The following is a 12584-nucleotide window of genomic DNA, read 5'->3' on the forward strand; positions in this document are numbered from 1 at the left end:
ACAGAAGTGCAGTGGAATGACAGCATCAACTCTTGCAAAAAAAGTATACTGAAATGAACATATTTGTCACCAAAAAGCATCAAGATTTAGACACTAACAAAGTTCAAACCAAAAGGAAGAAGCCTCTCTCTAGAAGATTTCAATTTGAAATTTTTGAAAAATACATCTAATATAACAATAGAATAAAATGTACATCCAAAACTCAGATTCTGTAATGAAAGATATTACAGAATCAAATTTTTTTTCTTGAAGGCAACATGATCTTTTATGAAGATCTGCAACATTTAAAACCTGAACGTTTTCCTTTTTTAAGGGTGATAGATTTTGGCTTCTGTCCATTATGCTGGTTTAAAAAATGTTTTGGAACAAAACAGTAAAAGAAAGACACTGAGACTTTTCATGCTCCTATGCACGCTCAGTACAATTGTGTAAGAAGAGGCAGGAGAAAAAACTGGATAGGTTGCTGTTCTCTGATTATCAAAACCCAAAATTCAGACACAAGTTTCAGGACAAAAACCCCACATATTTTCAGTTAATAATTGCAAACTTATGTGAGATATATACACATGTAACAATCTACTTCTCAAAACTGGGTATTCCCATTGATCAGAAGGTGAAAATGGGAAATGTGCTGCCAGAAACACCTACCCTTGTACTTCCTCTCTTTGATAATTCATCTGACCTTCCAGCAGTAGTTCAGAGCTCAGTTTATCTATCAAGACCAGCATTTGCTGGATGGCAACCTTTTCCATATCATGATTGCATCTTGTTAATTAAAATACAGATAACAATTTACTTGCTTTCACTAGTGCCAAACTCTATTATGAACACAATTTAGTAGACTCAAAGCTGGAGTTTGGAACGTATTTTTACATCTACCAAGAAGCTCTAAATACCAATATTCATTTCTTAGTTGAAGGCAGAGTCAGGTACTGCAGTTACTTTATGCAAATCTCTTTATTCTGTGCTGTGGGTTGGCAGCACGACTAGCATCAATTCCCATATCACTTAAATTATCCAAACTTGGAGCTCTGTCCTTGCCTCATCTCAGAAAAAGCTGTTAGCTGTTATGGAGGGCCAGCAAGATTTGTTTAAAAGCACACCTTGAATTATACAGCTGTATACAAATAACATTTGTGAGCAACTCTTGGGTTGGGTTGAACTGGGTAACCCACATTCAGCCTTCTGAGCACAGGAAACAGGCTATAAATACCGCCTTTGGATACAGTATGGTATGTTTCACAGCTATTTGATTTAATTTAAAAGTTGTCAAATGCTGTCAAGAATTGTGTGATAGTAGCTTGTTTTTCCTGGAGACTGCTGAAACTGATGCAAGGCAGGATTTAACCACCCACAAGATTAATTATTAAGAATCAAAATATCATGACTCCCGTACAGTCGAGAACTGGATGTAGTAATGAGCACCATGCCAGTGTGCCTCAGTGGAATGAAGTCAGATACATGGCCAGAAGCATGGATCATTCACTGGATGGAAATCTATTGACAGAAGCACTTGTTAAATATCTGGCAGATCAACCAGAAACAAGCTGTGGAGATGTTCTGATTAAGAAAAACTTGAAGATTGGGCCACTAGCCCTCAAAGAACTGGAACAGCAAAACAAACAAAAAAACCCCACAAACCCACAAAATCAAATTCTATTTTTGTTAAAAACCAGAGATGTATCTCTGTTTTACCTTGGTGATGCAGTAAATAGCAACACTCTATGTGCATAAAATGGTCTTCCTTCCACCAGAAATGTGACATCTGACATTTCTTTATTGTTAAGAAAATGGGGATCTAGAATCACAAAAAGAAGGAAACAAAAAAGTCAGTAACTTTAATTTGGAAGAGGTCAGGAATGTAATAAATATTTCCCTGTTTTGACAAAAGAAAGCAACAGCAGAGAAGGATATTGTTTTTAGTGAGTAAAGCCCATAAAGCTATTTTGGACAGCCTGAGACCACACTGAGTTCAGACAAAGGGAATTCAAAGCTCTGAAGTCCATGACAACCTTTGCTGAAACGATAGCCAGCTGTCCCCGCTGTGTGACATTGGCACAGCCTCCAGCTCTGCTACCAGAGCAAACTGCAGCTCAGCAGATGCTGGGGGGCCCTCTGCTCATTTGTACTCTATCAGGCCACTCCCTGTGTGAGAAGCCTCTGTCAAGGGGAAGAGGGTCCTGGAAAACTGTTTGGATTTTCTCTCAGTCCCCTGAAAACACCCTGGGCTCTGCTGACCAAGCTGGGAGGGCTGTGCTGGTGCAGCATCACCTGCAGCCAGCCAGCGTGGTTTGAGATCCAGACAGACACCTGGCTCCAGAGCCAAGGCTTGGATCCCAGCCTAAGCAGCAACACAGACAAATCTTTGCAGATTTACGGCCCCACTCCAGCACACCTGATGAACCTCCTGATGTCAGTGGGAGTTTTAGGTCAGGTTAAGTTTGAGGCCTTTCCTTCCTCTAATTCTGTCTTTCAAACTGAGATTTTTCTGACTTGTGGCCCACTCAAGCATCTGGCCAGCAACAGCCTTCCCACAGCGTTCCCTGGAGAGCCAGCGAGGATCGTGCAGGGACACTTACCCAGGCGGGAGGTCTGCTTGCGCTTAATTTCCACGAGCTTTGGAATTGGGTAGGGTCCATAGCAATGAGTGAAAATGACAGAGAGCTGCTGGCTGATCACCTCGTTCTACACAAAAGAAAACAAATATATACAACATAAAATCCAGATGCAAAGGACATGTTACGTTGTTCTCAACAGCTGCCTGTTCTGAAGGTGAAAAATGTGATTGCTGAGGCTTTATTAAAAATAAGAGCTTACAATTATTAGCATTTGTTAGAAACTGCAGTTCTCATTTACTTGATTCCTATGTCTCCTGTACAAATCATTTTAAATTAAGAAGTCTTCTCCTTGGATGACAATTCTTCTTCCCTAAAAATTCCATAGCCCAGTCCCCTCTGCAAAAACAAAGTTCCTTTACAACAGTGAGTTCATTTTATTTGCAGATTTGCTGTACTGGAAAATGACTTTTTTGTTTGCTCTTTAGAAAATGGTCACTGGTCACGTCTTAGAAAACCCGAGCTGCAGAGAGCTGCAGCTGCACAGCCTGCACACGTTTTGAAGTGCAGCAGTCTTACAAACAGACCCTTCCCCTACAGAGTGACTGAGGCACCAGAGCCAGCCACTTATTAATCCCAAACGTTTCATTAATGTGCTCTTACACCTCTGGCACCAGTGTGGGCACCACTGTGCTGTGGAAGCCACCAGACCCTCACAGAACCATGTCTGGTCCCTGGCCTTACCCCTTTCTGCCCCAACTCTGGGGGCAAGGCACCCATAGGCTGCTTTCCTAAGCACCTTGAGTATTTTTATGCCTAAGATGCAAGGGTAGTGAAATGTATTTAATGCTTAACTACCTAAATCCCACATGAAAGCAAGATTTAAAAGCTTTGGCAAATTTTATCCCACACTTTGCTGATAACCAGAGCAAGTCTAGACAAGTTCAGCAGTGCCACACTGCTAATTCATGGTGGCATCTTTTAACTACCCTGTTGGCTGGTGAGTCTCTCCACACCAGGAAACTGTGAAATGGCAAAACACTTAGACATAAGAGGGTCAAAGGCCAAGGAAATAAGCAGGTGAGGGACAACAAAAAATCATGGTACAAAAATTTGAGGAGCGTACTTGTTATATTAAAAATATCTCCAGGCTTTAGAAGCAGAAATCAAAACTTTTCTTGCTCTGAGCACATTTCAGAAGTCCTCCTTAAATCCCACGAGTGACAAGGAGTGGCAGAGATGCTGTAATGACTCTCTTACTGAATCTAATCAAACAGGGTGGGAAGGGGTAGAGCTGTTCCCTCACAAGCACATGCTGATGTCAAAGGAAATTACACGCACTCGCCGCAGGCAGGAGTTGGCTCCTATTACTACGTCAGATGTAGCACTGGAAGAAACTCCAAGATAAGAGAAACTCTCATACTGAGAGACACCATTTAGCAGGCACAGGGCCCAGCCCTCAGAGAGGGGCTCACTGCTGTGGCTCTGAGACAAGGAGGGCGTCCCACCCCAGGAGCATCTCACTGTTCTGCATCCTCCTGTCGGAGCTCTGCAAAGCACCTCACAAAGGGAATGAATCACAGGCTAAAGAGAAAGGAAGATTTAAGGCCAGATTTAAAGAAGGAAGTGACTCAGCTGCTGGGAGGGTTGGGAGGGGAAGCTTTAGACGGGGCAGAAAGAGCAGTTTCTTCTCTGGCTGTGCCAAAGCGCCAGGCCCAACTGAGTCAGGCAGGGAGGAGCGTGTCTGGGGGGATGCTGATTACCAGCAGGGCAGCTCCCAGTTGGATCTGGCAGATGCTAGAAGTCAGAAAATACAACAGAAGATGGGGACAGTTCCATGGTTAGAGCAGAGGGAAGCTTCTGGAGAGGAGAAACAGTGCCCACTTTTACCTGCAATGAATAAAAGCAAAGTTCACTGAAGAGGAGCAGCCCCCTCCCCAATCTGCCAGGGTGCACAGGTCCTGTCTGTGTCACTGAGGTTGTCCTGGGTTCTGTGAACTCACCAGTCCCAGCCACAGCTAGCCTACAGAATAGCTCCTTAAAAACACACACATGCATCAATGAAGACAATGAATCTCCTTCCAGGGTGTCTGTGGGAACGTGCTGATGGAAAATCTGGGTACTGGCTTTGCAGTGCCTTGTTAGCAGCTGGAGGCCCAACTCACCAGTCCAAACCACAGCACCATGGACCAGGACACGCAGCTGCACCGAGACCAGGGAAGGACAGGCCAAACTCAGCCACCCAAGTGGGAGAAGGGGATCCCTACTAGTAAGTCCAACCACATAAAGGACCAGTCATGCCTGCAGACAATCCCATGGGAGCCTTCCTACATGGGCGAGGGGCTGCCAGCTCCCTGGGTCACCAACTCTGTGGTGTGCAGATACAAGTCCATTACAAAAACACTTCTCCCACAAGTCCGCGAAAAACATGGTGTAAACTAAGCTCTAATTAGCTCAAAATGTGATACATTCACATGAGAGATGCTTAAAAACACCAAGACATGGAACAGAGTTGGGACAACGAGAAAAAGAGACCTTAGGATGCACACGTTAAAGAAAGAGCGCTGTCAGACAGACAGCGGCTTCAGACCTCCAATGCAGAACACTGACCTCATTTGGCAGAGAGGAGGCTGGAGGCTTTTGGCTTCTATTGATAACATTAAATAATTCCATCTCATGCCATCTAAAGGCCAAAAAATGTGCTCAGCAAGAAAGCTGAAGCATGTGCTTATTTAGAGCCATTGCTAACAAAGCAAGGGAGGGGACTGGTAAACTATTACAGCACTCCAAGTTTGCTTCCCACACCCCCAGAACATAGCCAAGCTCACAGGGCTGTGGTCCTGGATCTGCTTCCCACAGTGCCTCTGCTGACTTTTACCAATAAACCATCATCACTGGATGGCTGGGGAAAAATTGGCTTTTTTAAGCCAAATCCTGCTCTTGGAGGACTTGGGCTGCCTGTGAAGTGGCTGGGAACAACTGCAGAAGTCCATGACCTGGGGTGCAGCATTGCTCTGGAAGACAGGAGGACACGTTCAGCCTATTCAACCTTCACCTTCACACCGTGCCCAGCACTCAGGTGCTCAGAAGCTCCCATTTAAGCACCAAGATGGGTAATTCTTCCCTGTTTATCCTTTCATCCTATCAACCTAATAGTGAAAGCCCAGCTGTAAGAGCTCGCTGCAGCAGTTGTGGGTGGCCAGATTAACACTGGAGGAGCAAACCGAAGTTTGTTTTCTTGCTACAGTTTGATGTTGACAAACATTGTGCCAGGATGTGTAAGGCTGGCACCTGGAGTGAGGCCAGCCTCCCTTCAGACACGGGCGTTTATTTGTACTCCAAGGGAGCCAACGCACATCTTCTTCTGTGGGAGGGGGAAGAATGCTTGGCACAGGATATAATAAAAATATTTACCTAGCCATGGGGTAGTTTACAGATAGGGAAGAGGGAACAGGGAACAACAGCAAGCCTTCTGAGGGAGATGGTGCTTCCAGCAGAGAGCTGGTTGGTGAGCAAGCAACTTTGTTTTGTAGATACAAGCAGTCCCCTGACTTAAAAGCATTCTTCAGCAGAGATCTAAAGGAATTCCCCAGTCCTGCTGAATGCACTTGAAACTGTGAGAGGAATTTATTAATTCTTTTGAAGCAAAGCTGGAGGCTTTCAAGTTGTTGGACCAGAGGTGCCTCATTGACTGATCTGAGAAGAGGTGAAGACATGGGTGGGAAGTGCAGGGATATTTTGTCCTGAATGTCCATGTGACAAAGGTCTGTTGCAGGATTCAGGGAAGTCTCTTCCAGGCTTCAGCACATACCCTGAGAGAGCTTCCTCCATTCCAGGTTACACGGATCAATGCAGCATAGCCATTCTAGGATGTGTTCCTACAAGGTACTGGACACAGCTGGGAAATACATAGCCAGTATTCTCCAGCAGCTGTGCAAGACTCGTGTCTATGGACCAAATTCTGCAGGGTAAAATTTGTGTTGCAGACTGCTCAAACCCCACAGCTTAGTTCTTACCAGCCTACAGCCACCCTACTACCTCCATGTGGCTGCCCTCTACAAGGCTAACCTCTTGGTAACAAGTCAGGCTTCTTTTCTTTACCTCTGAAATGCCAAACAGTATTTTGGGGTTTTCTTCTACTGATGCTACACTCACCAGCTCAGTTCCACTAATGTTGTTTTAACCTAAGTCTGCCAGGCCCTCAAATTCCTCTACCACAAAGCCCAAAAACCAAAAGCTCACCACATGAAGGCAGAAAAAGTAACACTTACTCTGCCAGGCTTGGTGTCTGCCTGTTAATACACATCTCCCCAGCAAGCTGAGAAACCAAACCACACTGCTCAGAGAACAGGGGCACTGGCAAAGGTATCTTCTCTCTCTGGTCCTGAGGATGCTCAGGGGACCCATTTCTCTGCTAAATGCAGAGTGGCAGAAGTGCTGTTTCCAGTCACCCATCTCACATGCAGTCCCCAGCAGCTGTTCCAGCAGTGGTAGTCTCAGGATACCCTGAGCCCATTGAGGACTCATCCATGACATGCTGGGATGCCCTTGAATTAGTCCTCTATTCATGCTCCCCTTTACCAGAAAAAGATGATAAAGAATGAAGTAACAGAGAGGGCTTTTTGCTGCCCCCATCCCTGAACACTCAAACTCTGAGACCTTCTTTTCCATCTCAGAACCATCTCCTCCCTTGCACAGGTGCTCCCGTTACCATTCTCTTGCATAATTCACTTTCACCAAATGCCTCAAAACTAAATAAATGCCACTTCAGCTGGTCACTCCTAGATGGTTAAGCAGCATACACATCATATTAGTCAAACAGTTGGAAAGGGAGGGAAACCCCAGAGGTTGGAGCTACAGTTACAGGCAGTGAACTGCACAACAAAATGGGTTTTGTTAGTGCTGGGCTCAAGCCCCTCCACTGCAAGCACAAACGGAAAAGAATCACAGGTAAGGCACAAAACCCTTCCGTTGCCTCTGGGAAAGCCGCCAAGCCTCCTTTTCAAAAGGCTCTTTATATCCCAGCTGTGCATTGTATGTAAAAAGCTCAGATCCACAGGCACAGTGTAATCCCTGGGTGAGAGCCCAGAAAAGGGCAGGTGTCACATCCACAGCATTTATTTATTGTAAATGAAGAAACGGCTCCTGCCTCTGGCCGTGGAACATTTTAGAAGGTAGCAGAGGGTAGGAACAAAATCAAACCTGTGTTAGTAAGCACCAAGCTGAATTGTGTGTTATGAAACCACAGGATGGGGTTAACAGTGTGTTATTAACATGCCACTCAGTACCTGGCGCTCGCATCTCACACGCAGAATGCAGGATGTGCACGTGTGGATAACCTGGCTCCGGCTTGCTCGGAACTGTTCAGACACAGAAGTGCTACAAGTGACAATGGGCAATGCTACAGATCACTGCAGTTGCTTGAGAACAGTGAAACCTGACTAACAAAATCACAGCAAGTCCCAGCCAAAAGATCGATCATCATGTGCTGGCTGGGCTGGATGACACATAGAAGGGCATTAGCCACTCCATGGAATCCATAAGCAGACCCTTTAGCAGTCTGGGATGTCTTCAGGGTTATTTTTAGCACAGGTTTTGGTGTGCCTGTCTCCTCTGTGGAAACTCCACATTTTTCTTCAGCTGAAGTATTTCAGTTGTCAGCCAAAATATTCCATTTTCAGGCATTAATTTTTTCAAGAAAGGTAAAATATTATGTGGGAAACAAATATCTTAGTGAAATTTTTCATTACAATAAAAGCTCAGTTTTCTGTTGAAAAGCAGTTCAACAAGAGAGAGAGGAGTCTTTCCTGCTGGTCTCCAGGTAAGAGAAACTTGCACAGCACTCTCCCAGGGGAAGACTTTCCTTTGGGACACGATTATGACAGAGTGCCTGCACCAGTGCTAGGCAGGGTTCACCTCTCCCCTCTACCCTTAGCCCTTCCTGCAGAACAGGGCAGTCTGGCTTCATGCAACAAAATACAGCTTCACTCAAGCTCATCTGAGACATTCATTTCAGCCCACCATGAAGCAATGGGAAAAAGTGGAATTTTCTTGCTGCTTTATCTTCCGGTGCCACTTTCTAGGTCACATGCAGACCCTAGGGAAACACTGATTTTTGCTGACCACCATGCCTGGATTTAGTAGAACAGACACATGAGCTGAGCCTGTTGACATTCTTCAAGGAACCTCTCCAACATTTGTTTTAGAAGAATCAAATCCAGAAAAAACCCAGAAACAGAGAAACAGAATGCTCATCCGAGCTTCAGCTTCTAGTAGTTTTCTTGGAACACAACAGGCAGATGCTTCAGTCTTTCCTGCTGCCTTCTGTTTGATGGAGACATGAAAATACTTTTTCACTAGTTAGTGCATCTGTGACAGAGGCTGTCTCTGAAAAGATGTATTTTTAAAAGCACCCCAAAACTTTCCTTTTAAGAGATTTCGATTTCCAAACAGAGAAGTTACTGCTGAAAGAGTACTTTAGCTTTGAAATCATACAGGCTAGATTTCTCAAGATACCCACATGCCTGAATCCTTCTGGAATTTTAAAACTGGTTATTGTTCTGAATTGCTATTTGTTCTCAATAACTGTCAACACCAGACTGATGGCTGTTATTCAAACAGCTCAGCCTTCCAAAAGAGCCTGTGCACTCCTGCACATTTCTTCAGCTGCCTGTAGGTGCATTTTTAAAGGTTTGAAAGCTGCAGGAATTTTAAATCCTGAGAAAACATCTTTGTAAAGTAGTTTCCTGCATCTTTCAACAAGCCTGGCCACCCAACACCTCACTAATGGGCTAAATATTAAAACAAACTAAATAAAATAAACATGTCACTGACAGAAATGGATTGGAAGGATGGAGAGAGAGCTGCAGAATGCAATGAAGGTATGGCAGTGAAATATTGCTCCTATGACTTCTCAAGCTGATTTTGTCTTAGACAATACACTATCAGGAACACTTATAATCCTAAGCCAAGTTTTCCTGATGTGAAGCACCTCCAGGAGCTTCAGACAACGCTTCAACACATGTGCTCAATGCAAGTGTGGACTCACACATGCACTTCAGCAGTGCATGGCCACATAGGATCCAAAGAAATGGCAAAGAGCTCCTTTCCTTACCTGTCCTATGAGGAAAAGGGAGAAAGCTGTAAGAGAGATTATTTGGAATTAAAAGATTGTGAATTTTCTCCAAAAAATAGGCCAAGGACAAGCTGATGTAAATTGCTGTAGGCAGAAAAAGCAGTGGATGAAACCGGCTCATGACCTCATACAACTGGCAACAGTGCTGGATCATCAACATGGATGGAACTGGGTGATTTAATGACAACTCAGTCTTATGCAGAGCCCTGGAGTGCAAACGTAAACCCAACCTCCTCCAAAGCCCAGATGTGCTTAACTTCCAAGGTTGTGGATTTGAGTCTCTCTTTTCAGGTTGTGGAAAATGTCAAACTGAACAGCTCCAGGATTTTTGTAGACAGAGGACACAGAAGCATCTCTGCACATTCAGCATTATTATCCTTAAGAGAATCTCTGCAAAAACAGAAGAGCTGACCTGAGAGCCTCACCTCAAGCCCATGGACCTGGATGCAACCCCCACACAGCTCTTCTAAAAGCCTCTATTTGGGGTGCACTCCTCAGGCATATCTGCTCCTCAGGTAAGTATGGTCCTCTGACATGGGGCAGGTGGGCAATCCAGCTCAGAGTCAAGCTCAGGCAATGCAAACATCAGCCTCAGCTGGATGGAAAGGAAAGTTTTCAGTCGGGAATTTGGGGGAGTTTTCCCAGGCCATGAAGAGCACAACACAGATAGCAACAGGCAGGAATTCAGTTGTATCTTCTGATCATTCTTCCATAACAAGATCTCCAGCATCATTTTAATTTTGAGGGACTTGACTCTGTTCTTCACAGCAGCTAAATTTTAGCTCAGGGCTACTCACTCCCAGAAGTGACTCTCTGGCTTCTGCCTCACACAGGCCTGTCAAAACCACTTCCAGCAGGTTATGTTTGTGTGCTTGTCTTCCAAAGATATTGAATTGATCCCTGACTTTCTTACCCATGCAGTGTCTCAAAACCATCATGTGTCATCAACATTTTTTAGTTACTGGAGTTTTCCCAGTTTGGGTTTTGCTTGCTTTTAGGAGAGGTGCCTTAAACCAAGCTTTCCATGTCTTTGCCACAGATGTTGCTTTTTCCAGAGTGCCTTGACCCTGGTCTTTAATTTGGTAATGACCCAAACTCACTGCAGGACAGCAGGAGGCTGCAGAGGCAGCAACTGCAGATCGATTCTCTGTCTGTCCTCACAGCTCTGCCTCAGCAGCATGGAAACACTGCTACTTCCCCAACCCCCATGCAATTCTCAATGGTGCAGCTGATAGAAGACATTTAAAGGGATGAAAGGAAATGAAAGAGCTCCATCCCACTGGAAACCACCAGGAGCTGGTATCAAACCTTCATCTGTGCTTTTGGAAGGCTTCCTCCAGGGCTTCAGTGCAGCAGTGAACAACCCATGTGCAACCTATACACTGTTCTCCCCCACTGACTTTACAGCTTGAAGAAGGGCAATAAACTCAGGGACTTCAGCTCAGCCAGTTTTGCCTGACTCGCCGATTTTTGCTGCTGTTTTGTGTTACAGCATCAGGACTTCTGCAAATTTTTTTTTTATTTCTACTGTCAGCATCCCGGCACACAGACGGGAATGGAGTGCCACCCTGCCACCCTACAGGTCACCAGCATCAGTGCTGGCAGAGCTCCCACATAAACCCTCACATCTGTATCCTCTAGAAATAGGCATTTTATAAACCATCTGTAAGACAAAAGGGATTCCTCATATCTGTTCTTGTAGGTATTGGTTACATTTTCTTTAATATTTTCATACCTATAGCATTTGGTCTTTTTTTTGCATGGCCTGGGAACCTGCAAGAACATTCCATACGACAGTGCAAAGTAGAAGGTGGGGGCAGAAAGTTTGCTTCCCACCCTGAGACCTGCCCTTATGTTTCCATGTGATTTCTGGGGAGCTTCTATGGCCAAATTACTCCAAACTGTGAATTGCTGTCTGGCTTATCCAGGTTATCACAGCCTCTGAGACTGGGACTGTCACTCCATGAGACTCTGAAAATCCACCTGTTTAATTACCTCAGTTTCCCTGCTGGTGAAGGGAGGATAAGATCTTCTTTCATGTCTCAACTCATTAATATTAGTAAATTGTTCTGAGATTATGGGATAGCTGGAACTATTTATAGGAATGCAAAATGCCATTTCTACTAGGTGCAAGTTGCCATGCAATTAAAATACACCGAGCATCACAATATGTAGCAAATGGGACATCTTGTTTTACATCAGCAAAGAACTGCTAAGTGGCTCTCTGCTTCCTAGTCGCTTATTTTATACTTTTTGCCCTGAAAAACTCATTAAGGAAATGTACTGGGCCAGACTCTGATGTTTAGCAAGAGTCATAATCTCTCTCGAAGTTTCCAGCCCACAGGGAAAAGGATGTCCGTGTGGGCAAATCAAGCTCCTCTCTCCACAGCTCTACAAAATGCAGAGCTTTACAGTCTGCTGTCAACAGAGAGGGATGTGAACCACCGTTATGGCCCTTCTGCACCTCTTAAAGGAGATTTCTATTCTGTGGGTATGCACAAAAATCTCTGCTCTCAGCCCTTCCAGTGAAGGGGAACAGAAGATCCTTTAAATCTCAGCTCTCCTCAGCTGCCTTCTATGGAGTGACCAGGGAGAACTTTTATTGGCTCATTCTCCTACAAATGAATTTATGTAGATGCCTTCCAAAGGGCTGCATAGTCTTTTTCCTCATTTCTGTCTGGGAGAGCTTTGTAAGAGGACATTTGGACAAGACCACCACAATAATGTTTGCGGACAATTTGTAAACCCTTACAGCATCCCAGAATGATTAATTATTTTTTCTAAGACTACGAAACACTGTGTGAGTGTGTGTTTCTGAATATGCATGAAGACAGGCAGTTCTCCCAGGCCCAGGGGCAGGCATAAAGACCAGCACAGATTTCTTCTTCATTGTG

At 44.7% G+C, this 12584-nt stretch overlaps 1 protein-coding gene across 1 annotated transcript in view; it reads right to left on the reverse strand.

Moving 5' to 3' along the window:
• ABTB3 (ankyrin repeat and BTB domain containing 3) overlaps positions 1-12584 on the reverse strand; it is a 164513-nt gene that overhangs the window by 8163 nt on the left and 143766 nt on the right. The window contains exons 12-13 of the mRNA XM_053944080.1: positions 2580-2685; positions 1696-1798 (exon numbers count right to left, since the gene is read on the reverse strand). Of these exons, the coding sequence (XP_053800055.1) occupies positions 1696-1798; positions 2580-2685 (209 nt within the window). The remainder of the gene's footprint in view (positions 1-1695; positions 1799-2579; positions 2686-12584) is intronic.

The sequence above is a fragment of the Vidua chalybeata genome, chromosome 5 (genome assembly GCF_026979565.1).
Source record: "Vidua chalybeata isolate OUT-0048 chromosome 5, bVidCha1 merged haplotype, whole genome shotgun sequence".
Lineage (NCBI taxonomy): Eukaryota > Metazoa > Chordata > Aves > Passeriformes > Viduidae > Vidua > Vidua chalybeata.